We start from the raw sequence: 22,816 nt of genomic DNA on the forward strand, positions 1-22,816 counted from the left end.
ATGTTCTTGTACCATATTTTTCAGACTTTCTCTTATTCCTCAAACTCAAAGGATATTTAAAAGGAACATGATTTGAGTCCCTTGAAGATCAAATTGAGTCAAAACTATTGTTTTGATATGTTGTAAATTGAAGTGTATAGAATTCTTCAGGGAAATGTTCATGAAATGGAATCACTGCCTTCAGAATTCACAGATCTAGATGGAGATATGCCACAAAACAATAAATAGCTTCACATTTTGATATTTTTGTTCAGTAAAAGTTTCTACAATTTGGTAGCAATATTTTTTTTTAAATTTTTGAATCCATGTGTTTGTACATGTAAATACATATGCTATTGTTGTTGTAAATGCCATCGAGTGGGTTCCAACCCATAGTGACCCTTTTATAGGGTTTCTGAGGAGCAACTGATAGCTTGATCCACAGACCTTGTGGTTCAAATCGACTTTGCAGTTCAGTGCATTAACCCACAGCACCACATAAGGACTGTACGATACATACATGAGTATATAAATAGCAACTTCATAAATTAAGGCTTATATTAAAGAGCTGACTGCTTTTGATACTTGCTTGCTGGAAGATTTCAAGATGTATTACTCTGCCTTCCCTTCTTGGCCCATATCTGGGCAGGCTGATAAGAAAGTCTTACAGGTCCTGTCTGTTGCATTGTTGTTGTTTAGTGCTATTGAGTCAGTTCTGACTCAAAGTGATCCTGTTTAGAGTTTCCAAGGAGCAGCTGGTAGGTTTGCACCACCAAACTTCTGGTTAGCAATCTAGTGCTGATCCTACAGCACCATGACAGGACTCCATCTTGGACCCCAATGGGAAGCTTAAGCCACACAATAGACAACTTGAATTTAGGAATCCTTATCCCACAACCACTCCCCAAAATCACAGTAAAACCCCAAACCAGTCTCCTGCCTATTCTCTTATGCCTTTGGACCTCCATAGGAGGCCAGGCTGCTCACCTCAGAAAATTTAACTATGTGAGTAATGTATTTTATATACTTTCTTGATGTATATGTGTGGTATCATTAGGTTTAAAATCCAAATGGTGGTGGGATGGCGGTATGTAGTATGATCACAAGAGTTGATTCAGAGTGTTTGGGTGATGACCACGATCACCAAGGATTTTTCTTTTGTTGTTTTGATTTGGTAACTGGCTCTGATGCCTACTGGTCATTTTGTTCTTTAAATTATGTTATTATCTGGTAACAAGCTGACACTTTAATCTATGCTGCTTTCTTTCTCATTTGCCTCTGAGTTCTACCAAGCCTTTCATCGGGTCAGTCCCAATTCATAGCGTCCCTGTGTAGGATTTCTGAGGAAGAGCTGATGGGTTTGAATCATTGATCTTGTGATTCACAGTCCAGTGTTTATCCTACAGGATCACACTGAGCCGTTGTTGTTGTTGTTGTTGTTATGTGTCGTGGAGTCGGTGCCAACTCATAGTGACCCTACATAGGGTTTCTGAGGCTGTAAATCTTTACGAGAGCAGAAAGCCCCATCTTTCTTCTGTGGAACAGCTGGTAGTTTCAAACTGCTGACTTTGCGGCTGGCAGCCTGATTCGTAACCACTATGCTATTGAGCCATTAGCATAGACTTCATTGACCTGTGACAGAAGATTTGTTTATTGGCATTTAAGAACAAAAATATGGAGTTGAAACCCTCTGCTAAGTACCATAGTTGTTGTTGTTGTTAAGTGCCGTCGAGTCGGTTCCGACCCATAGCGACCCTGTACAGGGTTTCCGAGGGTGTATATCCTTACGGGAGTAGAAAGCCTCATCTTTCTCCCGCGGAGCGGCTGATAGTTTCGAACCGCTGACCTTAAGGTTCGCAGCCCGATTCGTAACCACTACGCTACCAGAGCTCCTAAGTACCATAGAGTTGGTTCCAACTCACGGTCACTTGTACAGGCTTTCCCAGGCTTTAAATTGTTAAGGGACCAGAAACCCTCATCTTTCTCCTGTGGAACAACTGGTGAGCTAGAACTGAAGACCTTGCGATTCATAGTCCAGTGCTTATTGTATGGGGCCACTGCCCTTCCCAACTTCATATAGAACCATATTTTACAGAATGCTTTGAGAAAATGCTGAAATTTTATATAACTTATGTACCCTTGAGTTGTTGCTGGTAAAGAAAAGCAGTTACTATGTGGTGTTCTTGGATCCACATTTATTAAAGGAGATAACTCACTGTTCTTGTTAGTTTCACTGAGTCAATTATGATTCATAGCATCCCTATATACAGCAGAATGAAATACTGAAGGTACTTCCATCCTCACAAGTATTATGTTTGAGCCCATTGTTGAAGTCAATGTGTCAATCCATCTCATTGTCCCTGACCCTCTACTGTACCAAGCATAATGTTCTTTAGGGAATGGTCCCTCCTGATAGCACATCCAAAGTACCTAAGACAAATTCTCCCCATCCTTGCTTCTAAGAAGCATTCTGGTTGCACTTCTTCCAATACAAATTTGTTCATATTTCTGGCAGTCCATGCTACATTCAGTATTCTTCTACAAAACCATAATTTAAATATACCAGATCTTTTCCAGTCTTCCAGTTTTTTAATGGATACAGGTGACAGAAAATACTATGGATTGGCTCAGGCACATTTTAGCACTCAAAGCGACATTTTTTACTTTAAGCAAGTTTGATCTGCCCTGTGCAATATACCATTTGACTTTTTCACTGCTACTTCCATGAACATTGATTGTGAATTTAAGGAAAATGAAAATTTTAGCAACTCAAACTTTTCTCCATTTATCCTGCTGTGTGTGTGTTTTTTTTTAAATTGGTTCAGTTGTAAAGATTTTTGTTTTCTTAACATACTGAAGACTGTAGTCTTTCATTTTCATCAATAATTGCTTTATGTCTTCTTCACTTTCAGCAAGCAAGGTTGCTTGGTCATCTGCATATCATACATTGCTAAAGAGCCTTCCTGGACAATCCTGGTTCCACAGTCTTCTTCATATAGTCCAATTTCTTGGATCATTTGCTCAGGATACAGATTGACTAACCCTGGCACACACTTTCCTGGCTTTACGCCATTAAGCATCTCCTTATTCTGTTCTGAGGACTGTCTTTTGGTCTAGGTAGAAGTTCCTCATGATAACAATTAAGTATTCTTCAAAATTTTATCCATAATGTGTTATCTTCAATAACTATTTTCTCAATGTAATATTAGTGATATTGATTGATAATTTCTGAAGTTGGCTGGGTCACCTTTCTTTGGAATGGGCATGATCTCTCCAGGTCAGATATGTGTTTTCCAAATTTCTTGGCATAAATGAGAGAGCACCTTCATGGTTGCATCATTTTGCTGAGATATTTCAAATGGTGTTCCATCAGTTCCTGGAACCTTGTTTTTCACCAATGCTTTCAGTGCAGCTTGGACATGTTGCTTCACTACTATGGAAATGTTTGAACATCAACCAATTATTTTTGGTACAATGACTGTATTTTCCTTCTTTCTTCTGATGATGATTGCCACAGAATCCTTCAAGTGTGCATCTCAAGGCTTACATCATCTTTTTGTAGTTCTTTCAATTTGAGAACTGCTGAATGTGTTCTTACCTTTTGGTTTTCTAACTTCAAGTCTTTGCACATTTTCTTATAATACTTTATTTTGTCTTCTTGATCTACTCTATTAAATATCTTTGCTATTGTTCTGCCTAGGTCCGTGTTGCAGCACAATTCCTTGCCCCCTCTGTTATAAGAGAAAACACACATGCCATGCTTTTGCCACATCTAAGGGGCTAATTCAACCCCAATTTAAACCCAGTGTTCCTAACCCTATAGAGAAATCATTGCCATGGTAGAAGCTCCTGCCATATTACTAGTTTCATACTCTCCGGAGAAAGAAACATAAATATATAAGCAGGGTTAAGAGACCCTAGAAGAATTGATTATTTGAGTTATGGTATTGGATAAGGATATTAAAAGTATCATGGACTGCTGAAAGAACAAACAAATCTGTGTTGGAAGAAGTACAGCCAGAATGCTCCTTAGAAGCCAGAATGGCAAGACTTCATTTTTCATACTTTGGAGCCCCTGGAGAAAGATATCATGCTAGATATAGGAGCTGGAAACAAACAAACAAAAAAATGTCAACAGAAATTTGACCTGATTGTAAATTCAAAGTTTACTAAACATAATTGATAAAATATAAAGGCTCATATTGGCTTTGTGCCTCTACAACTTCAGTATTTCAAATGTCTGACTATTTCACACAGTCCTTATATGTAAGATCTTAATTCCATCCAAGTTTCTCTAGGAACACTGGTATGACACCACACTGATGACATCCTTCCAAAAGGAGATTTATTTGACACTCTCATTTAAGACATGCAAATATTCACAAGGAAGCTCACAAAAGGATGTCCCATAGCAACATGCATAGTACAAGGCCCCAGACCTCAGTTAAGTCACTAGGAATTATTTGGCAATCAAAGGCAACTCCATTTCTGACACTTGTGTTGAGTGCATACTGGACTTTCCTGGAAAGGGAATGACATAGGCTTCGAGTTCAAGACCCTCCATACTGAGCTCTCAGTTTTACCTGGGGTCATGAAAACAGTGCTCTGCAAATTCAATACACCACTCAGGTATTCTTGCTAAACAGAAAAGGGTACCTACAGGGCAGAGTCAAAGTTGGGCATTCTTTGTCATCTGTCTCTTGCCAGTTTCCATGGTTGTGAGGAGGTTAGCCCTTTTCTGGACCTTAGGTACTTGAGAAGCTTCTTAGGATCAAATGAATAAGCAAAAATAGAAGTTCTTAAACTTTACACACAAATGGACTCTAGTATGTATAATGGAGCTCACCAGAAAACGGCTGCATTTCATTCACTAATGAAACACCATGGTACAAGAATTAAACTCCTGGAAAATTGGCTAAATTCTGGCAATCTTCTTTGTGCTGCCTGGCCAAAAATCAGACTTCAGACCATTGCCAATATTTGGACTATCTGTTTAAGTCACTGACAATAACAACAATTCCTTAGCCAAGGTTTTCTCTTTTGTGTAAAAAATCTTTAAGAATCTCTTGATACAAGTCTCTTTGATATGAGTCAGTTCTACATGTCTCTCTACACATGCGAAAATAACAAAATAACACCTCAATAAGATACTCCTTTCCCTTTCAGAGTTACAGACATTACTGAGTGTGATCAAGGTACTCATTTCACATCTCAGAAAATGCAATGCTGAGCTTTTGAAAAAAGGAATTTGATGGTATTTCTACCTTCTTGACTGGTCTTAGGCTACAGGTCTCATGAAATGCTATAATGGCATACTTGAACAAATTCAAATCCAATGAGATGAAACAGGGCACATTTCAGCCATCAGTGAACCATCGGGAATGAATTTTAATAAAGAGTCTGATTTCAACTTTGATCTTTTTCTGCCTGTGGGACTCCCCACCCCAGTACTCCACACTCAATCACACTAAAAACTCAACAAGCTTCTTTTCCTGCTCTTTCGAGTCACTTTGTACACACCTGGGAACCTGTCTTACTCTGCACAGGTAGCTACATTATGTGATTAATAAACTTATCCATACACTCTTGGAGCAGGTGCAGCATCACAAATCCTCAGATACAAACAAACCATATTTAGGTAGACAGAATCTATCCCATCTTAACAGAGTGGCCAGCACATGGCTTCAGATTAATTATATAAAGAGTATCCAAAGAATTAACTAAAATAAGTATAAATACATATGTTGTGGTTGCTGTGAAGTGCTGTCGAGTTGATTCTGACCCACAGCGACCCTGTATAAGGTTTCCAAGGAGCAGCTAGTGAGCTTGAACCACCAACCTTGCAGTTCAAATAACTTTGCAGTCTGACGAATTAGCCCACAGCGCAACACCAGGACTCCATAAATATATATATGTACTTACAATTGTATTATTTATTAGAAACAAGAAATATGATCCATGCACTCACACACACACATATGCATATATATGTAGCTCTGGTAGCGCAGTGGTTTCGAGTTGGGCTGCCAACCTCAAGGTCAACAGTTCAAAATGACCACCTGTTCCATGGGAGAAAGATGAGACGTTCTGCTCCCGTAAAGATTTACAGCCTCAGAAACCCTGTACAGGGTCACTATGAGAGGGAACCGAATCCACGGTACTTAACAACAGCAACAACTATCTATCTATCTCTAGATCTATATCTACATCTATATCTATCTATATCTACATATATGTACATATAAGGATCATATTTCCTGTTTCTAATAAATAATATAATTGTAAATAGATATGATGACCATATTTCTGCTCTAATACAGGAGATAAGGAGCTCTGGTAGCATAGTGGTTACGAGTTCGGCTACTAACCTTAAGTCAGCAGTTGGAAACTACCAGTTGTTCCATGGGAGAAAGATAAGGCTTTCTGCTCCTGTAAAGATTTACAGGATCACTCTAAGTTGGAACTGACTCACCTGCACATAACCACCACCACTACCACTGGAGTAACCTAAAGTGAATTTACTTGATCTTGTTCTTCTATCCATAGTCTTCGTAAGTACTATGAAGCAATTGGGTGGAACTATGCAAATAGGGTGTATTTGACTGTAACTTGGGGATTGGTTTGTTTAATTGGGTTTAAAATGAGCTATTTCAGAAGCTGGAACAGAACATTTCACAATGATCAAGAAGAGTTACTAGTGGAGCACATCTGAGATCCCTGAGCAAAGAGGTGGCAGCATGGAGAGGCAGAGTGGTGGATTGCTTGCCCATGGGGTCATGCTGTTGAGAAGCTGGGAATGAGAGATTTGTGCCTGTGGTGTGGCTAAGAAGATGCATTCCTACTGCTATATTCTCTGCTATTTCTGATACTGATTCATATGTTATACTCAGTAACTTCCTTAATAAACCCCATAATTGTGAGTATTGTCTAAGTTCCGTGTGGCCATTACGATGGATGATCAAACCCAACATTCCATGGGCAAAATGGTTAGCTGTCAGAATCAGATAATCAAGGTTGGAAGGAAGAGGAATGTGTGCCCTTCATCTCATAGGGCTGATGATGGTGATATTTTTCTCTCCTTCTGGGAAGCTGGAGGAGGTCAGACATAGCCTCCATGCAATTTTTGCAACTAGAAATCAAAAAAGAAATAGTTTCTTTCCTAATGAAAGCAAAAGCAATATACAAACTTGTGTTTATCCTTTCACTTACTCTAAATCTATGAAGTAATAACATGAGATAGCGAATGCATATCTGAATAGATAAAATTGTTTTGAACATTGTTGGTCATTGTTTGATAAATAAATTCAGTATTTGAAGAAGAATAATCATTGATTTTGTATGCAGTTGTATTGTTAAAAAGTGAAATTCAGACACTTAAAATATAAAACATGAAAAGCTAATAATGAAAATTACACATCAGAAAAAAACAGAATGTCAATAAAATGATTTACTGACATAATGACATTCAAAAAGAATCTCAATGAAATTTGTTACTAAAACATATGGTAAATCGTGTTTGTTGTTGTTAGGTGCCATCGAGTCAGTACTGACTCATAGTGACCTTATTATGCACAGCAGAACAAAAAACTGCCTGATCCAATTCCTGAATTAAGTATAAAGACAGTAAGTAGCAAGGCATAAATTATGTAAAAGATAGTGAATGAAATAGGTTGCAGAGGAAAGCACAGATCAAAAGGCAAATGGTTCTATAGATAAATGTGTGTGTGTTGAAGGCAAATACACATGGGTAAAAGAATGGCTCCTGGCGGCAGTCCCTGGAACCATCTAGGGAGAAAAGTTGAGGGTGGGACCCTACTCTGAGATGCTGTTGACTCCAGAGATGAAGGCAGAGACAACGACTTGGAGAGATGGAGCAGCTGGGGACTTTAGACCCAGAGAGGGAGAGGGGCTATGTGCTGATGACAGAGGGGCAAGGCTTGTAGGGAATACCCTTTGGTTAGTTGATGATGCATGGAGGGGATTGTAACCATGGCAATGAAATGATATACGATAGGATAAATGTAAAACTAATGTTCTCCCATGTAAACTAACACATAATTCACAAAAAAAAATTAGAAAAAAATGGCTCCTGCTATTAAATAAAAGATTCTAATTATTAGCTAGTTCTATGTATGGAGTTCTGGTGTGGCACTGTGGGTTAATGTGCTGGACTGAAAGATCACTTTGAACTGCAAGGTCAGTGGTTGAAGCTCACAAACTACTCCTCAAAATTCCTATACAGGGTTGCTATGGGTCGAAACCAAGTTGACAACACTGAACAACAACAACTTATTATCCAGATGTCACTATAGTAGCGGGCACAACCTGGTGTGGCACTGTAGAATAAGCACTGGACTGCTATCCACAAGGTCACCAGATTAAACCAACCAGCTGCTTCTTATAAACCCCATACAGGCTGTATGAGTCAGAACTGACTTGACGGCAGTTAACAACAATAACATATAAGCAATAACATATACAGGCATATCTATATATATGCATAGATAAGTTTCAATATATTTTTTGTTGTTTTGTTTTCTCCTCATTTCTGGTTCTTCTATCTATATTCTGAGTAAGCCTATATTCTGAAAACTAGCTAAACAATTTATCAAGAAATAGTGTTACAACAATAAATGATATTTCACAGCCATTATTTACTTCTGTCCAGCACTCTGTGTAAGTTCAGTTGCTTTGGTGGCCTGTGTGATGCTGTAATGCTAAGGCTTATGTCACAAATATTTCAGATATCAGGAGGAGCTGCTCGAGTATGACAAACAAGGAGAGGGGACCTGATTATCCACTTCAGAAAATACGGATCATTGAGAAGCGTATTAATAACTTCAGAACATTGATACCGAACTGGAAGACGAGCCCCTGTGGTTGAAAGGCACTCTAAATAAAACTGCAGAGGAGTTGCCTTCTCATGCAGAGTTGACCTTAATGACCTGCAGGCAGCAAATCCTTCAGGATCTTGATTTTGCTGATCTGGCATGACTCAAAAATGAAAAGAAATAGCAACAAATATCCATTACTAATCAGAATGAGGGGTGTACGAAATGTGAATCTTGGAAAATTGGAAGTTGTCAAAAATAAAATAGAATGTCAAAAGACCTCTTTAAACTGTTAAAATGCAAAGATGTCACTTTGAAGATTGAGCTGTGACTGACTCAATTCAGTCTTTTCAACTGCATTATAAGCATGGGAAAGCTGAACAATGAGTAAGAAATACTGAAGAAGAATTGGGACCTTTGAATATTAGTGTTTGCAAAGAATATTAAATACACATGGAATTTCAGAAAAATTAACAAATCTGTCTTGAAAGAACTAACAACCAGAATGCTCCTTAGAACAGAGGATGGTGAGATTTCGTCTCATATGCTTTGTACATATTGTCAGGAGGGGCCAGTCCCTGGAAAAGGACCTCATACTTGGTAGAAAGTCAGCAATAAAGAGGAAGACCTTCAAGTCAATAGACCGCCAAAATGACTCCAACAAAGGGCTCAAATATAGTAATCATTGTGAGGAGGGTAGAGGACCAGGCAGTCTTCCATTCTCTTCTCATAACTAGGGTTGCTATAAGTCATAATAGACTTGAAGGTACCTAACAATAACAACATCGGATAATTATATCTTATATACGTATATATGTATAATTATATCTTATATACTTATATCTGTCAATAGATAAAATTTACTGAGTATAATAAGGAGTATATTGTGACATTGTACAATAAGCACTGGACTGCTAACCAGAAATTCCTTATAGGTAGCTATGAGTTGGAACTGACTTGACAGCATTTGACAACAACAACAATGACAACACAATAAGAATTCATGAGATAGTTGTGACCTAATTATTATTAGTGTGTTTAATATAATTCTACAGTCTGGAGTCCTGGTGTGGCACTGGGGGTTAATGCGCTAGACTGCAATGTTGGCTTGAACTGTAAGGCCGTTGTTGTAAGCTCACCAGTCACTCCATGGAAATCCTATACAAGGGCACTGAGAGCCAGAACAGAGTCAATGGCACTTCCCAACAACAACTGTAGTATGCAAACATTTAAAAATAAAAATAATAGCATTGCATTGTAAGCAACAGATGGCACAGCAATGGGTAGCATTTTATTCTATTGTACATATGATTACCATGAGTCAAAAATGAATAGATGGCAACTAAAAACAACAACAACATTATCAGCATCACCAAAGGGAATGAGATTTGGGGAATGGCTGGAGGAAAAATATCACAAGATGAGACTGAATGAAAATGGTGATGAACGGGAAGCAAAGGTGAAACATATTGAAATAAAAGTTCAAATAAGTTGGAATTACTTTTAAAAAACTAAAAACAAACCTCTTTCAAAGCAACATACAAAGTTTCTAGGAACTCTATGGGCCCATGGTACAGAGTAAATTAGGTTGACAATAACTTTGTGTGAATTAGGGATTCTAGAATTTGAAATTTATGCAAGAAGAGACTGCATCAATTAATGGAGAAGCGAGATCAGATCAACTGAAATCTAAGAAGAATTGTATGTTTACTTTCAAGATTCCACATATGAAAGTTGGTCTTGGGAAACCCGCATAGGATTTCCAAGGCTTTAAGTCTTTACAAGAGCAGAAAACCTCATCTTTCTCTGGTGGAATGCTTTATGGTTTCAAACTGGGAAAGGACAAGCTAAAAAATACATATATCCATGGTGGACTACATGAGAAGCTTAATACATACATCAGAGTCTATATGCTATCCAAGAAATCTTCCATTTGTCTTGCATGACGGAATTCTCCAGTAAATATATGTATCAGTATGACGTCTACCCATTAATATCTGATACATGTATTGCATTGTAATTTACATTAAATAAAATTTTCTACCAAAAAAAGGATGGTAATATGTTTCATCTTGTGTACAGATCATTTCCTAAAATAGAAGAGGAAGAATGAAGAAAGATAGGAGTGGATCAATGAAACAATGATAGTAATTCCAATAGGCAATGTTCATGTGAATAATTCAGGTACTATATTTCTAATTGGCAGGATGGTGGCTCTGTATGATAGACATGGGACTGCGAAACGCAAGGACAGCTGTCCGAGCTCGCCGGTCACTTCACAGCAGAAAGACGAGGACTTCTATTCCCATAAATATTCAAAAAGTCTTGGAAACAGGGTCTCAATAAGTCAGAACTGACTCCATGTTACTTAACAACAACATATTACTAATTACAAATTGATTTCCAAATATAAGTTTAAAGAAGTCTTCCTTTACTTAAAAAAATGTTATTCTGTCTCCTCCAATTGCTTTGAGGACCTTGATTTGCCAGCTGATCTACCTCATAGCTTCAACTTTACCGTCTCAATGTATGTTGCAAGAATTACATCAAACATAACAAAAATTGTGAGGATAGTTCAGGAGCAGGCAGTGTTTTGTTCTCTTGTACACAGAGCTGCTATGAGTAAGAACTGACTTAACTGGACTTAAGAGTAATAACAACAACATGTAAGTCTGTATCCTTGGCCTTTGACTTCGGGCTCCAGTACCTCTTATCTCAAAGAATAACAAGTAAAAACAAACATACACTTGTTCTGGATTTTGGCTGTCACATTATTCCTTTCTGCTATTTTCAGCCAGATTTGTTGAAAGAGAAGTACACAGCACTTATTGCCCTGTTTTACTAAACCCTTCTTCCCTACAATCTGATTTTGTCCCTGGTGTGGCACTGTGGGATAATGCACCAGACTGCAAAGTCCTTTGAACCGCAAGGTTGGCTGTTCAAGCTCACCAATGGCTCCTCAAAAACCCTATACAGGGTCGCTATGTGTTGGAACTGACTCAACAGCACTTAACAACAACAACTCCAGGGATAAAATACACATTAACAAATGATTTTCCTCTAACAGTCTCAAAGTTCTCTTACATACTAAAGCAATCTTATTTATACCAAATTCCAAATAAAATAAAATTTATTATTTTTATAAATTATAAAAATATAAAATTATTAAGTGAAGTATAACTGTTAATCCTAAAAGCAAGTGAAATTGAATTGAAATAATAACATGGAAAAGAGTAAATACTACACATTTTACTCAGAATTAAGATTTTTCTAAATAAAATAAATTGAAATCCTGCAAAAGAAATATGTATTAGGTCAGCGGTTCGAAACTACCAGACGCTCCGCGGGAGAAAGATGAGGCTTTCTCCTCCCGTAAAGATTTACACCCTCGGAAACCCTGTACAGGGTCGCTATGGGCCGGAACCGACTCGACGGCACTTAACAACAACAACAAAAGTTACCCCAATATTGAATTTCAAATGAAATTTAATGATGGTCATGAAAGTATTATAATATGACAATGTATGTACTTAAAAGAATGGAAACATAGGAGCTGATTAACAAACAAAATAGTGGGGTCATATGTAGGTATATATAACTTCAAGGAATTCAACTTTTTACCCACAAAATCAATAAACAAAAGTAATATATTTTCTGTGCTGACACTTTGCGTTGACCACACGACCTCAAAGAAAGTCAACTATATCCATTGGTGTTCCTGTTCTGACCTTGGAGGAAACATGTTGTTAGATTATTGAAAGACAATATGGCATATGATCTATCATGGGTGATTTAAGGTACTGCTATGAGTAATGTTATTATATGTGATTCTCCTTACATAATGACTTTAGAATCTTATCCACTGTGTAAAATGTAATTCCAGTCAATGAACTGAATATATTTGACAGAAAGTGTATTCAGTGATTTAAAGGTCAAGTTCTGAAAGTGTCAGCATATAAGAGATATTGAAGAAGTAATAATTATAATAATTTAGTATAAATTGAAAGTAAAAGAGAGGGAAAAAGTTGTTCAGGGCATATAAGGTAATTAGAGATCTACTGGAGATGTGTGGAGATGTGAATCCCAAATATTTGTTCTATGTTTCACTAAATAATACACATAAGTCCTGGTATAGCTGTGTAGGATAAGCACTGGACTACTAACCACAAAATCAGGGATTCAAATCCACCAGTAACTCCTGGGAAATCCTATACAAGGTCACAATGAATAGGAACTGACTTGATGGCACTAAACAACAACAACATTCTTAACATTCTAGTTCAATTCAATAATCCAGATCCATTTCCCCTCCCCCAAATGATGGGACATGGAGAATATAAATATGAAGATCTAGAAAAATGTATATATATATGCACATGTGTGTATATATGACTTTTGCTATTATACTCATCACTTTATGTACATCATTTAACTTTAAAACCCTCTTTTACAGATTTGATATGTAAAAAAAATTCAAATCATCATTGTTCACCTCACAACAAGGAAAATACAGTTGAAACTAAAAATCCACAACTCTTCTTATACCCATTAAAGAACTGATGCAAGCTGTTGCCCAGAAACTGGAAAAATAGGTAAGAGTCTATGGAGACTAATAGTGTAAGAGAGACATGGAACCAGGAGTTAAAACCTTGCAGTGGGTGGGGGGCTGGGGCGTGCAAAGGGGGTGAGGCTGCAGGAAGCCTGGTTCTATAGATAGTCAGTTTCTCCAATTTTACCTTCAACAGCCCTATCATACAAGAAAGTCAGAAAAAAAAGTCTTACTCCTCAGACAGGGGAAAGGGAAAAATAACAATTTGAAATAAGATAAGAAATTATTAACAAGACTAATAAATTGAGGGAAGTCCCTAGGTGGTACACATACTTAAACACTCCACCGCTAAGCAAAAATTGGCAGATCAAACCTGTTCAGATTGGAAGAAAGTCCTGGAGCTCTGTTTCTTAAAGGTTACAACCTTGGAAACATGGTGGAATGGAGTTAACTCTGTAACATGGGAGATTCTCATGAGTAGGAAATGGCTCAGTGGCAAGTGTTTTTTGTTCCTTTTTGAAACAGACTTGAGTTTTACCAAAATTTGCTGACCTAGGGGAAGAAAAATTTCCAAATCCAGTTTCCTTCCAGTATTTCACCTAAGGAAGGGTAGGGAAGAAAGTTGAGGACAATTTTGAACGTCACAGTCCAGGGAAATAGGCTCAATAAAAGACTGAGACCTAGTCATAGGGCTATAGAATGCCGTGCCCCCTCTGCAACCCCCCTAACTTATTATCACATTAACAAAGCTTCTGTATAATAATCAAGTTAGAGCTCAAAGAATTGCAAGCCTTAGATCATCAATTGCTCTTATGCCAGTTTAGAGTGAAACTGAAGAAAATGAAACTAAGATATTGAGATTGAAAATAGGACCTTGAATATATTCCACCTGAATTTAGAGATCATCTCAAAAACAGATTTGATGCATTAGACATGAATAACCAAAGACCAGAAGAGATGTGGAATGACATCTTCACACAAGAAGAAAGCAGAAGGTTTCTTTCAAAAAGTAAAAGGCAAAAATGGATATCAGAAGAGACTTTGGAACTTGTTCTTGAGCATAGAGAACCCAGCATATATGGAAGAAATGAGGAAGCAAGCAAAAAATGTCAAAGGGCATTAGAAATTAATGGTCATTATGTGCAAAGACCTGGAGTTAAAAAACCAAAAGAAAACATGTTTGACATTTCTCAAATGAAAGAAATAATGAAAAAATTCAAGCCTCAGGCTGCAGTCTAGAAGAATTCTGTGGGCACAATATTGAATGAGGTAATAAGTATCAAGAAAATATGGAAGGAATACATAGAGTTGTGGTATCAAAAATCCTGATCATCGTTCAACCACTTCATAAGCGAGACTATGATCAAGAACTGATGGCAATGAAAGAAGTCCAAATTTCACTACAGAAACTAGAGAAAAACAAGACTCCAAAAATTGATGGAATACAAATTGAAATGTTTCAAAAAACTGATGCATTACTGGAGGCACTTGTTCATATATTCCAAGAAATTTAGAAGGCAGCTGCCTGGCCAAGCAATTGGAAGAAATCCATATTTGTGCGCATTCCAAAAAAAAAGCAATCCATGAAATGTGGAAATCCTGGAATAATATCACATGCAAATAAAATTTTGCTTAAGATAAATAAAATATGGTTGCAACAGAAGTTAAAAGTTAATTCAGAAGAGAACATGAAACTAGGGGTATCATTGCTAATGTCAGATGGATCTTGCCTGAAAGCAGAGAATACCATAAAGATGCTTCCTTGTGCTTTATTGACTATGTAAAGGTTTTCAACTGTCTGGATCATGTCATGCTATGGATAACATTGCAAAGAATGTTTATTTCAGAACATTTTATTGTGCTCATGAAAAACCTGTATATAGTCCAAGAGGCAGCCATTAGAATAGAACAATGGTATGCAGAATGATTTAAAACCAGGAAGGGTGTAAGCAGGGATGTATTCTTTCACCATACTCATTCAATCTGTATGCTGAACAAATAATCTGATAAACTGGATTATATAAAGAAGGACATGGCACCAGGACTGGAGATAGACTTATTAACAACTTGCATTATGCTGTTGATACAAGCTTGTTTGCTGGAAGCCAAGGGGACTTAAAATACTTATGCAGAGCAGATACCACAGTCTTAAGTAAGGACTGCACCTCCACATAAAGAAAGCAAAAATCCTCACAACTGGATCAATAAACAGCATCATACAATTGGAGAAAAAGATTGAAGTTGTCAAATACTTCATTTTGCTTGGATCCACACATAAAAGCAATAATCAAAATATCAAAGGATATATTGCATTGGCAAATGTGCTGCAAAAGACCTCTTTAACATATTAAAGAGCAAAGATGTCAGTTTGAGGACTGAGGTGGGTCTGAAGGAAGCCATTGTATTTTCAATAGCCTAATATGCATGTGAAAGCTGGACAATGAATAAAGAAGACAGAAGACGTATTGATTCATTTTAATTATGGTGTTGGAAAAGAATATTAAAAGTACCAGGCATTGCCTGAACAAACAAATCTGTGTTGGAAGAAGTACAGCTAGAAAACTCCTTAGAAACATAATGGTGAGATTTCATTATCATACATTGGGCATGTTATCAGGAGGTACCAGCCCTTGGTGAAGGGCATCATGTTTGGCAAAATGAAGACTCAGCAAAAAAGAGGAAGACTCTATTGAGATGTAGTGACCCAGTGATAGAAACAATGGAGTCAAATGTAACAACTGTGTGGATGACACAGGACTGGGCAGTGTCTCATTCTGTTGTGAATAGGTTTGCTATGAGTTGGGATGACTCAAAAGTACCTAATTACAACAACAACAACTGGTCAGAAAGAGACCAATGGAACCCAAGATAATGGTCCTCAGATTATCTTTGAGTCAGGCACTAAACTCATTCTCATGGCTCAGTGTTCAACCAAGAAGTAGGTAGGTATTCAGGGGAACACAAGGGAAGTATGCACACCATGGACTGATCCACCATTCAGGATCACAATGGCAGCATTTAGCTAAGGGCAGAATTCAACAGGGTTGGGAAAGAAAGTAGAATGGAAACAAGAATCACAGGGAGGAAGTAGGAAAACTTACATTAAGGGAATTGCAATTATTGAAATGAAAGGAAGTAAATTATTTGTTGGATGTAAAACTGATGGTCTGCTCTGTAAACCTTCACTCCACTCAAAATAAAAAGTTAAAATAAATAAATATATAAAATAGCCATGATTCCAGGCAATTCCAATTCACAGTAAACAATAAGGGCTCACCCAGGGATGGCTCTACTTTCCCAATAACTCAAATACACAACAGAACCTACTTTTATAAAATTAAAAGTAACTTTATCAATGAAAAAACTTTAAGTCTGAGTTCTTAGAATTTCCAGGGTAAAAACAAGATTAAAAGGTACACTGTTTATTATCATGTAAGTTAAGGAGAGGGAAAGGGAAAACATACCTAAGTTTAATAAAATGGACACCAGACTAGTGTTTATTTACATAGCAACCTCAACAAATTATTCATAAGATTCTTCTAAATAAATAGCTTTATTGAATGCTGCTGTTTTTGCTATTAAGTACTGTTGAGTCGGTTCCGACTCATAGTGTGTTATGCCCAGAATTCAGGGTCCCCAAAGACCACCCAGGAGCCCTGTACCAATGCAAATACATAAGGGTTGTTTAATCAAGCTCGAGCCAGGTCTCTAACCTTATCCGACATTTCAGAATAGGGAAAGAGCCCCGAATTCATTGTCTGCAGGGTTTTTATAGAATTTTCAAACAGCTCAGGTTTCTCAGCTTTACAGTCTTTGGATTGGTTAACAATTGGCAAACTATGAGATGTTACAGTTTAATTGGTCAGGACTGGTGGTCTTTGTTCTTAGGCTAGGGTAAAGGAAAACATCTGGCCTCTGGCCTTGAGCTGCCTGGCTATTTATACATATATCATATTCTTGGAGCTAGAGTATGTGTTCAGGCTAATGTACAGAATGGAGATTGACCTTGCCTCTGGAGGGAACTAATAACTGAGGCCTTGTCTATTTAAAATGCTTTCCTGAGCCTGACTAGAGTTTAGTCAAGCAGTTTCTAGGTAGGCAAAATCAGTTTGGTCCTTACAGTGACACGGCACAGGGTTTCCAAGGCTGCAAATCTTTATGGAAGCAGAAAGCCTCATTTTTCTCCTGCAAAACAGCTGGTAGTTTTGAACTTCCGTCCTTGAGGTTAGCAGCCTGATTCGTAACCACTACGCTACCAGAGCTCCTGAGAGGTGGCATATATCCCTAACTCTGGAGAGGAAATATCTGAAGAAAAAACAAGTATTTTTCTCTCAAAATTATATTAAGATGTTTATAACATGAAACCTTAAGTGACAATTTTTTCAGGAAAGATGGAGATATAAGTTATGGCATATAACCTAGCCCACAGCAAAATATAAAATAAATGAACAAAATAGGAAAAATCTAATGACCCAATTTCAAACTAGGGAATAATTGAAAAAAAAAAAAAAAAAAAAGAGTGAATACCAGAAGGAATGTGTATATGGAGAAGCAAGAAACAAAGGAACAAAATAAATACTTTACATAATGACTGAGAACGGTTCAAAATTAAAACAAGCAAGACAGTAACTATTCAAGGAGCTCTAAAAACACCAACTAGGATTTACAAAGAAAAATATACACCTAGGCATATCAACGGAGTCCTGATGTGGCTCTTTGGGTTAATGTGCTGGACTTTGAGGTCAGTTTAAACCGCAAGGTTGGGGTTCAAGCTTACCAGCTGCTCCTAGGAAACTCTATACAGTGTCCCTATGAGTTGGAACTTATTCAAGGGCATTTAACAACAACAATAGGCATATCATTTTCAAACTGCAGAAAATCAAAGGCAAAGAGAAATTCTTGAAACTAGCTAGTTGTTATTGTTAGTTGCCACGAAGTCAGTACCAACTCTTAGCAACCCTATGTACAACAGAACAAAATAGTGCCCAGTCCTGCACTAAGCTCACAATCATTGCTACATTTATGCCCATCACTACTGTCACCATGCCAATCCATGTCATTGGGGGTCTGCCTCTTTCTCGCTGCCCCTCCATTTTACCAAACATGATACCTTTCTCCAGTGATTGGTCATTCCTGACAATATGTCTGAAGTGTGAAAGATGAAGTCTGGCCATCCTGGCTTCCAGGAAGCATTCTGGATGTACCTCTTCTAACACAGATTGTTCTTTTGCAGTCTTTTATATTCTCCTCCAATACCATAGCTCAGATGCATCAATTCTTCTACGGACTTTCTTATTGACTGTCCAACTTTCACATGCATATGAAGTTATTGAAATACCGTGGCTTGGGTAAGGCACACTGAATTCTTCAACACTTTAAAGAGGTCTTGTGCAGCAGAGTTGCCTAAAGCAATGTGTCATTTGATTTCTTGATTGCTGCTTCGTTGATTGTTGATCCTACCAAAATGAAGTTTTTGACTTAACTATTTTTTTCCATTTATATGGATGTTATTTATTATTTATGTTATTTACTGGCCCAGTGGTGAGGATTTTTGTTTTCTTTACATTGATGTGCAATCCATATGGTCTTTGATCTTCATCCAAGTATTTCAAGTTCTCTTCACTTTCAGCAAGCAAGATTGTATCATCTGCATATCGAAGGTTGTTGATAAATAACTTTATGATGCTGATAAATATCTTCAAAATTGAAGGTTTAACTAAAATATAATATTATAATCCAATATTAAAAAGATAACCCTAGGAAGTAAACATTTGTCATAGCTGTGTTAGAGACAGAACCATTAAGGTTCAAGGAAATAATGCATTAAGTTGGGTTCTAACTCAGAAATGACTTCCATAGTGGTATTCTTAAACACTGTGGTGTTGAGTATGATATGTGTGGCCTATGCTCTACTTACATACTATAATTTACTCTTCACAATTACTCTTTTTTGTGGCCATTATAAAATACCCATTATAAAAATAAAGAAAACAAGTCTCAAAGGTGTTACATAACTTTTCCAAAGACAATAGTTAACATTGGGTGGGGTTGAAATTAGAATCCAAATCTGTTTCTCTCCACAGGTAATGTGAAAAAGAGAATAATGCAGTATTTATATAATAGCATCGATGTCCTTACTAATAATCAAATTGCAACTGATTTTATCCTCCTAAAAAACAAAGATTACTTGATTCCAAAATACCATTCATGTTAAAAATCATTATAGTTTCAGAATAACAGTACTTGTTACATTTGTTGTTGTTGTTAAATCCCATCAAATGCTACTCATAGCAACCCTGTATATTATTTCCAAGGAGCAGCTCATCCAGTGTTTATCGTACAGTACTACACCAACACTCAATTTTTTTACATTAGCAGAATTTAGTTAATCTTGTACCACCCTTACTAAGAGGAGCTTTGGTGGCACAGTGATTAAGTGCTTGAAAGGTCAGTGATTCCAACCCAATCAGCTGCTCAGTGGAAGAAAGATGTGGCAGACTGATTCTTAAAGATTCAAAGCATTGGCAGCCCCATGAAGCAGTTCTCCTTGACCCTGTGGTCTCATATTACTCAGAATTGACTCAATGGCAATAGATATTTAACCCTATTTAACTTCTTTGGTGGTGATGGTTATGTGCCACCAAGTCAGTTCCAACTCACAGTGACCCTAAACAGGGTTTCCAAGGCTGTAAATCTTTACAGGAGCAGAAAGCCTCATCTTTCTCCCATGGAGCAACTGGTAGATTTGAAATACTGGCCTTGTTGTTAGCAGCATAGCTCGTAATCCACTCTGTTACTAGGGATCCTTACTTAACTTCTTTAGAAATCAATTAATTTACTTTTACTTTAATTGGTATTTTTTTTCTTCTCTCTCTGAGCATACTTTGTTGTTATTGTTATTAAGTGCCATCGAAACCCTATAGAGTTGGTTTAGACTCATAATGACTCTGTATAGGGTTTCCAAGGAGCGCCTAGTGAGTTTGAACAGCTGACTTTGTGTTTCAAACTGACCTTGTGGTCCAGTGCTTTATTCCATAGTGCTGCACTAGGACAACTGTCAAATATCTCCAGGGACATGAATGCTTTTATATCAGGAAATGAGATGGCTGATTTTCATATTTCTCATTCTTTTGACCATGTAGCCCCCCAAGAACAAAGTAAAATAGAATATATTAATGACTTATCCAAAAGATTGTGAGCCACAAGTTCGGCAGTTTAAAACCACCAGCTGCTCCTCAGAACATTTTACAAGGTCGCTATGAGTCTATGAGTCAGAACTGACTTCAGGCATTTAGCATTAACAACAATAAAGAGAAGGCAGATAGCCACACATTTTTCTGGACAAACATTGCTAGGATTCTGTCAGTAACCACATTTGGCATCTGCAGACTATAACACCCTGTAACAAAAGAAGAACTCTTTTGGGCACAAAAGGAAAAAAAAAAACAAAAAAAAACAAAACCAAAACAGCATTAAGTCGATGATATCTTTCTTCTATAACAGCTGTTCTACTAGCTATCAAAGAACTCAGCCCTAATTCAACCAATCAATGTTCTAAGAAAAAGAAGTATTTTGTAAAATGAGTACAGAGACAGACACCTTGTTAATGCTGGGATCATCACTCTATTTCAAGGTTAAAATAAAAGATTTAGTACTTCACTTCTGATGATAATGGTCTTTCAAGTAAATTGAGGATTTGGGAGTTGTTTTGTAGGGGATCAAAGAAGGATATATAAGTGGTATCAGGTTATAAGAAATTGGACTGGAAGCATCAGCTTATTTTGTATGTCAGCAGAAACATTTATTTAAGATGTGATTCAGCAATCTTGATATGATAAAAATCTATGTCCTTCTATAAAACTGAGTCATCCAGACACAGACATTCATTACAGCTATAGAAAATCCTTCACCATGCAACACAATGCTATAAATCTAAATTCAAGAAGTCTATGAACTTTTAGCCTCTCTCTCATATTTTACTGCTCATTGAATTTCCTTTGACTATCCATCCATGAAAGCTTAGCCTGGGTAGGATCCAGCTGGATCTTAGATCCAAAACCTTTTCAAAGCTAGAGAAGTGACTTGTAAGACCTGTATCGGGGAAGCTGTCAAGGCAACAAAGGACACCGTCTTTTCAGTGCCAATGCTGAAGAGATTGTTAGGTTGACAAGATGGACTGAAATGAAATGCCTTTTGTTGTCTTTTTGTATTCATCACTGTGGCAGAAACTGGGTGCTTAAATAAAAAATCTCTTATTTATGGAATTGTCTTCATAAAGTATAAACCTGGAATGATTATTTTCTACCTACTTTTGTTGTCGTTTTAATTGTTCTATATTTGACTTTTTTTGCGGAGCTCACTTGGCTTTATGTTCTGGTAATTTCCCATTTTATGAAATACAATATGAAGGCACTTGCAAGGTTACTGGATGTATTTATTTTAAAAAATTAAAAAAAAAAAAAAAACAATCCTGTTTTCATTTTTATATTGTTGTTTACCTGTGTACTTGACTATAAATTCAGACTGAGCAAAATGACCTCAGAATGTTATTATTTAAAAAGCTACAATCTCAAGAGAATTGAAGAGTAAAGTACTCTGTGGATAGTAAATATTTTCATTTAAAAAAAAAATAACATTCAAATAACATGGAGTAAACAATAAAGCTTGTCTGAAAAGAAATACTGTGTGATGAGCTCAATCTTACTTACCAAACTCCTTGGGAACTGCTATAGAATAAACACAATTATGTCCCACACTGTAATTTTTGGGATAGTTTGGTGATAAAACAGTGCCTTCAGAACCTGTTGAACGACTCCCACAGGGTGCTAGAAAATAAAAATGAGAAATATTTTATAAAAATTCAATCGCATAATATGAATGTCTTCTTGATATAAAAAATGTAAATATGGCTACCACACTTTAAGTCATATCATTTACTTTCTGTCTATTAAGAAGATAGCATAATATCAAATAATTGAACATTTTAAAAGGGGTAAGATATACTTTACCAGGGACTGATGAGTATAAAATAAAATATGTTTATTTTTACTATTATCACCAATACGGCCTTGCTTACATTTATGATAAGAATCTAAAGTTAATCATCCCTTTTATCATGATGAGGAATTACATATGCAAGTGGGAAATTGCTGTATGCACTGCCAGACTTTGAAACTCAACTCAAATTCAACACTTACCATGCTGCTGCCAAATTAGGCATCTCTCACTATGAGTCAGAATCGACTGAAGGCAGTGGGAGACAGAGAAATACGTGGAACAGGGACGGATCTACAAATATTCACCCACTCATCAAAAAAATGTATTATCTCACTAACCTTTATCTGTCTACTTATATAATGTACCTTGAAATAGAAGAGCTGCTAATTGTGCTCAGAGGCAGACATTTTGCCATCTCTACCTAAATGGGCTATGATCTTGAAGAGCTGAGACCTATTCT

General features: G+C 36.9%; 1 protein-coding gene across 2 annotated transcripts in view; it reads right to left on the reverse strand.

Annotated features, from left to right (window-relative positions):
• CSMD3 (CUB and Sushi multiple domains 3) overlaps positions 1 to 22,816 on the reverse strand; it is a 1,928,297-nt gene that overhangs the window by 384,547 nt on the left and 1,520,934 nt on the right. For both annotated transcript variants that reach the window (XM_006830658.1, XM_006830657.1), the window contains one exon: positions 22,068 to 22,184. In XM_006830658.1, coding sequence (XP_006830721.1) covers positions 22,068 to 22,184 — 117 coding nt within the window. The remainder of the gene's footprint in view (positions 1 to 22,067; positions 22,185 to 22,816) is intronic.

The sequence above is a fragment of the Chrysochloris asiatica genome, unplaced genomic scaffold, assembly GCF_000296735.1.
Source record: "Chrysochloris asiatica unplaced genomic scaffold, ChrAsi1.0 scaffold00001, whole genome shotgun sequence".
Taxonomy (NCBI): Eukaryota; Metazoa; Chordata; class Mammalia; order Afrosoricida; family Chrysochloridae; genus Chrysochloris; species Chrysochloris asiatica.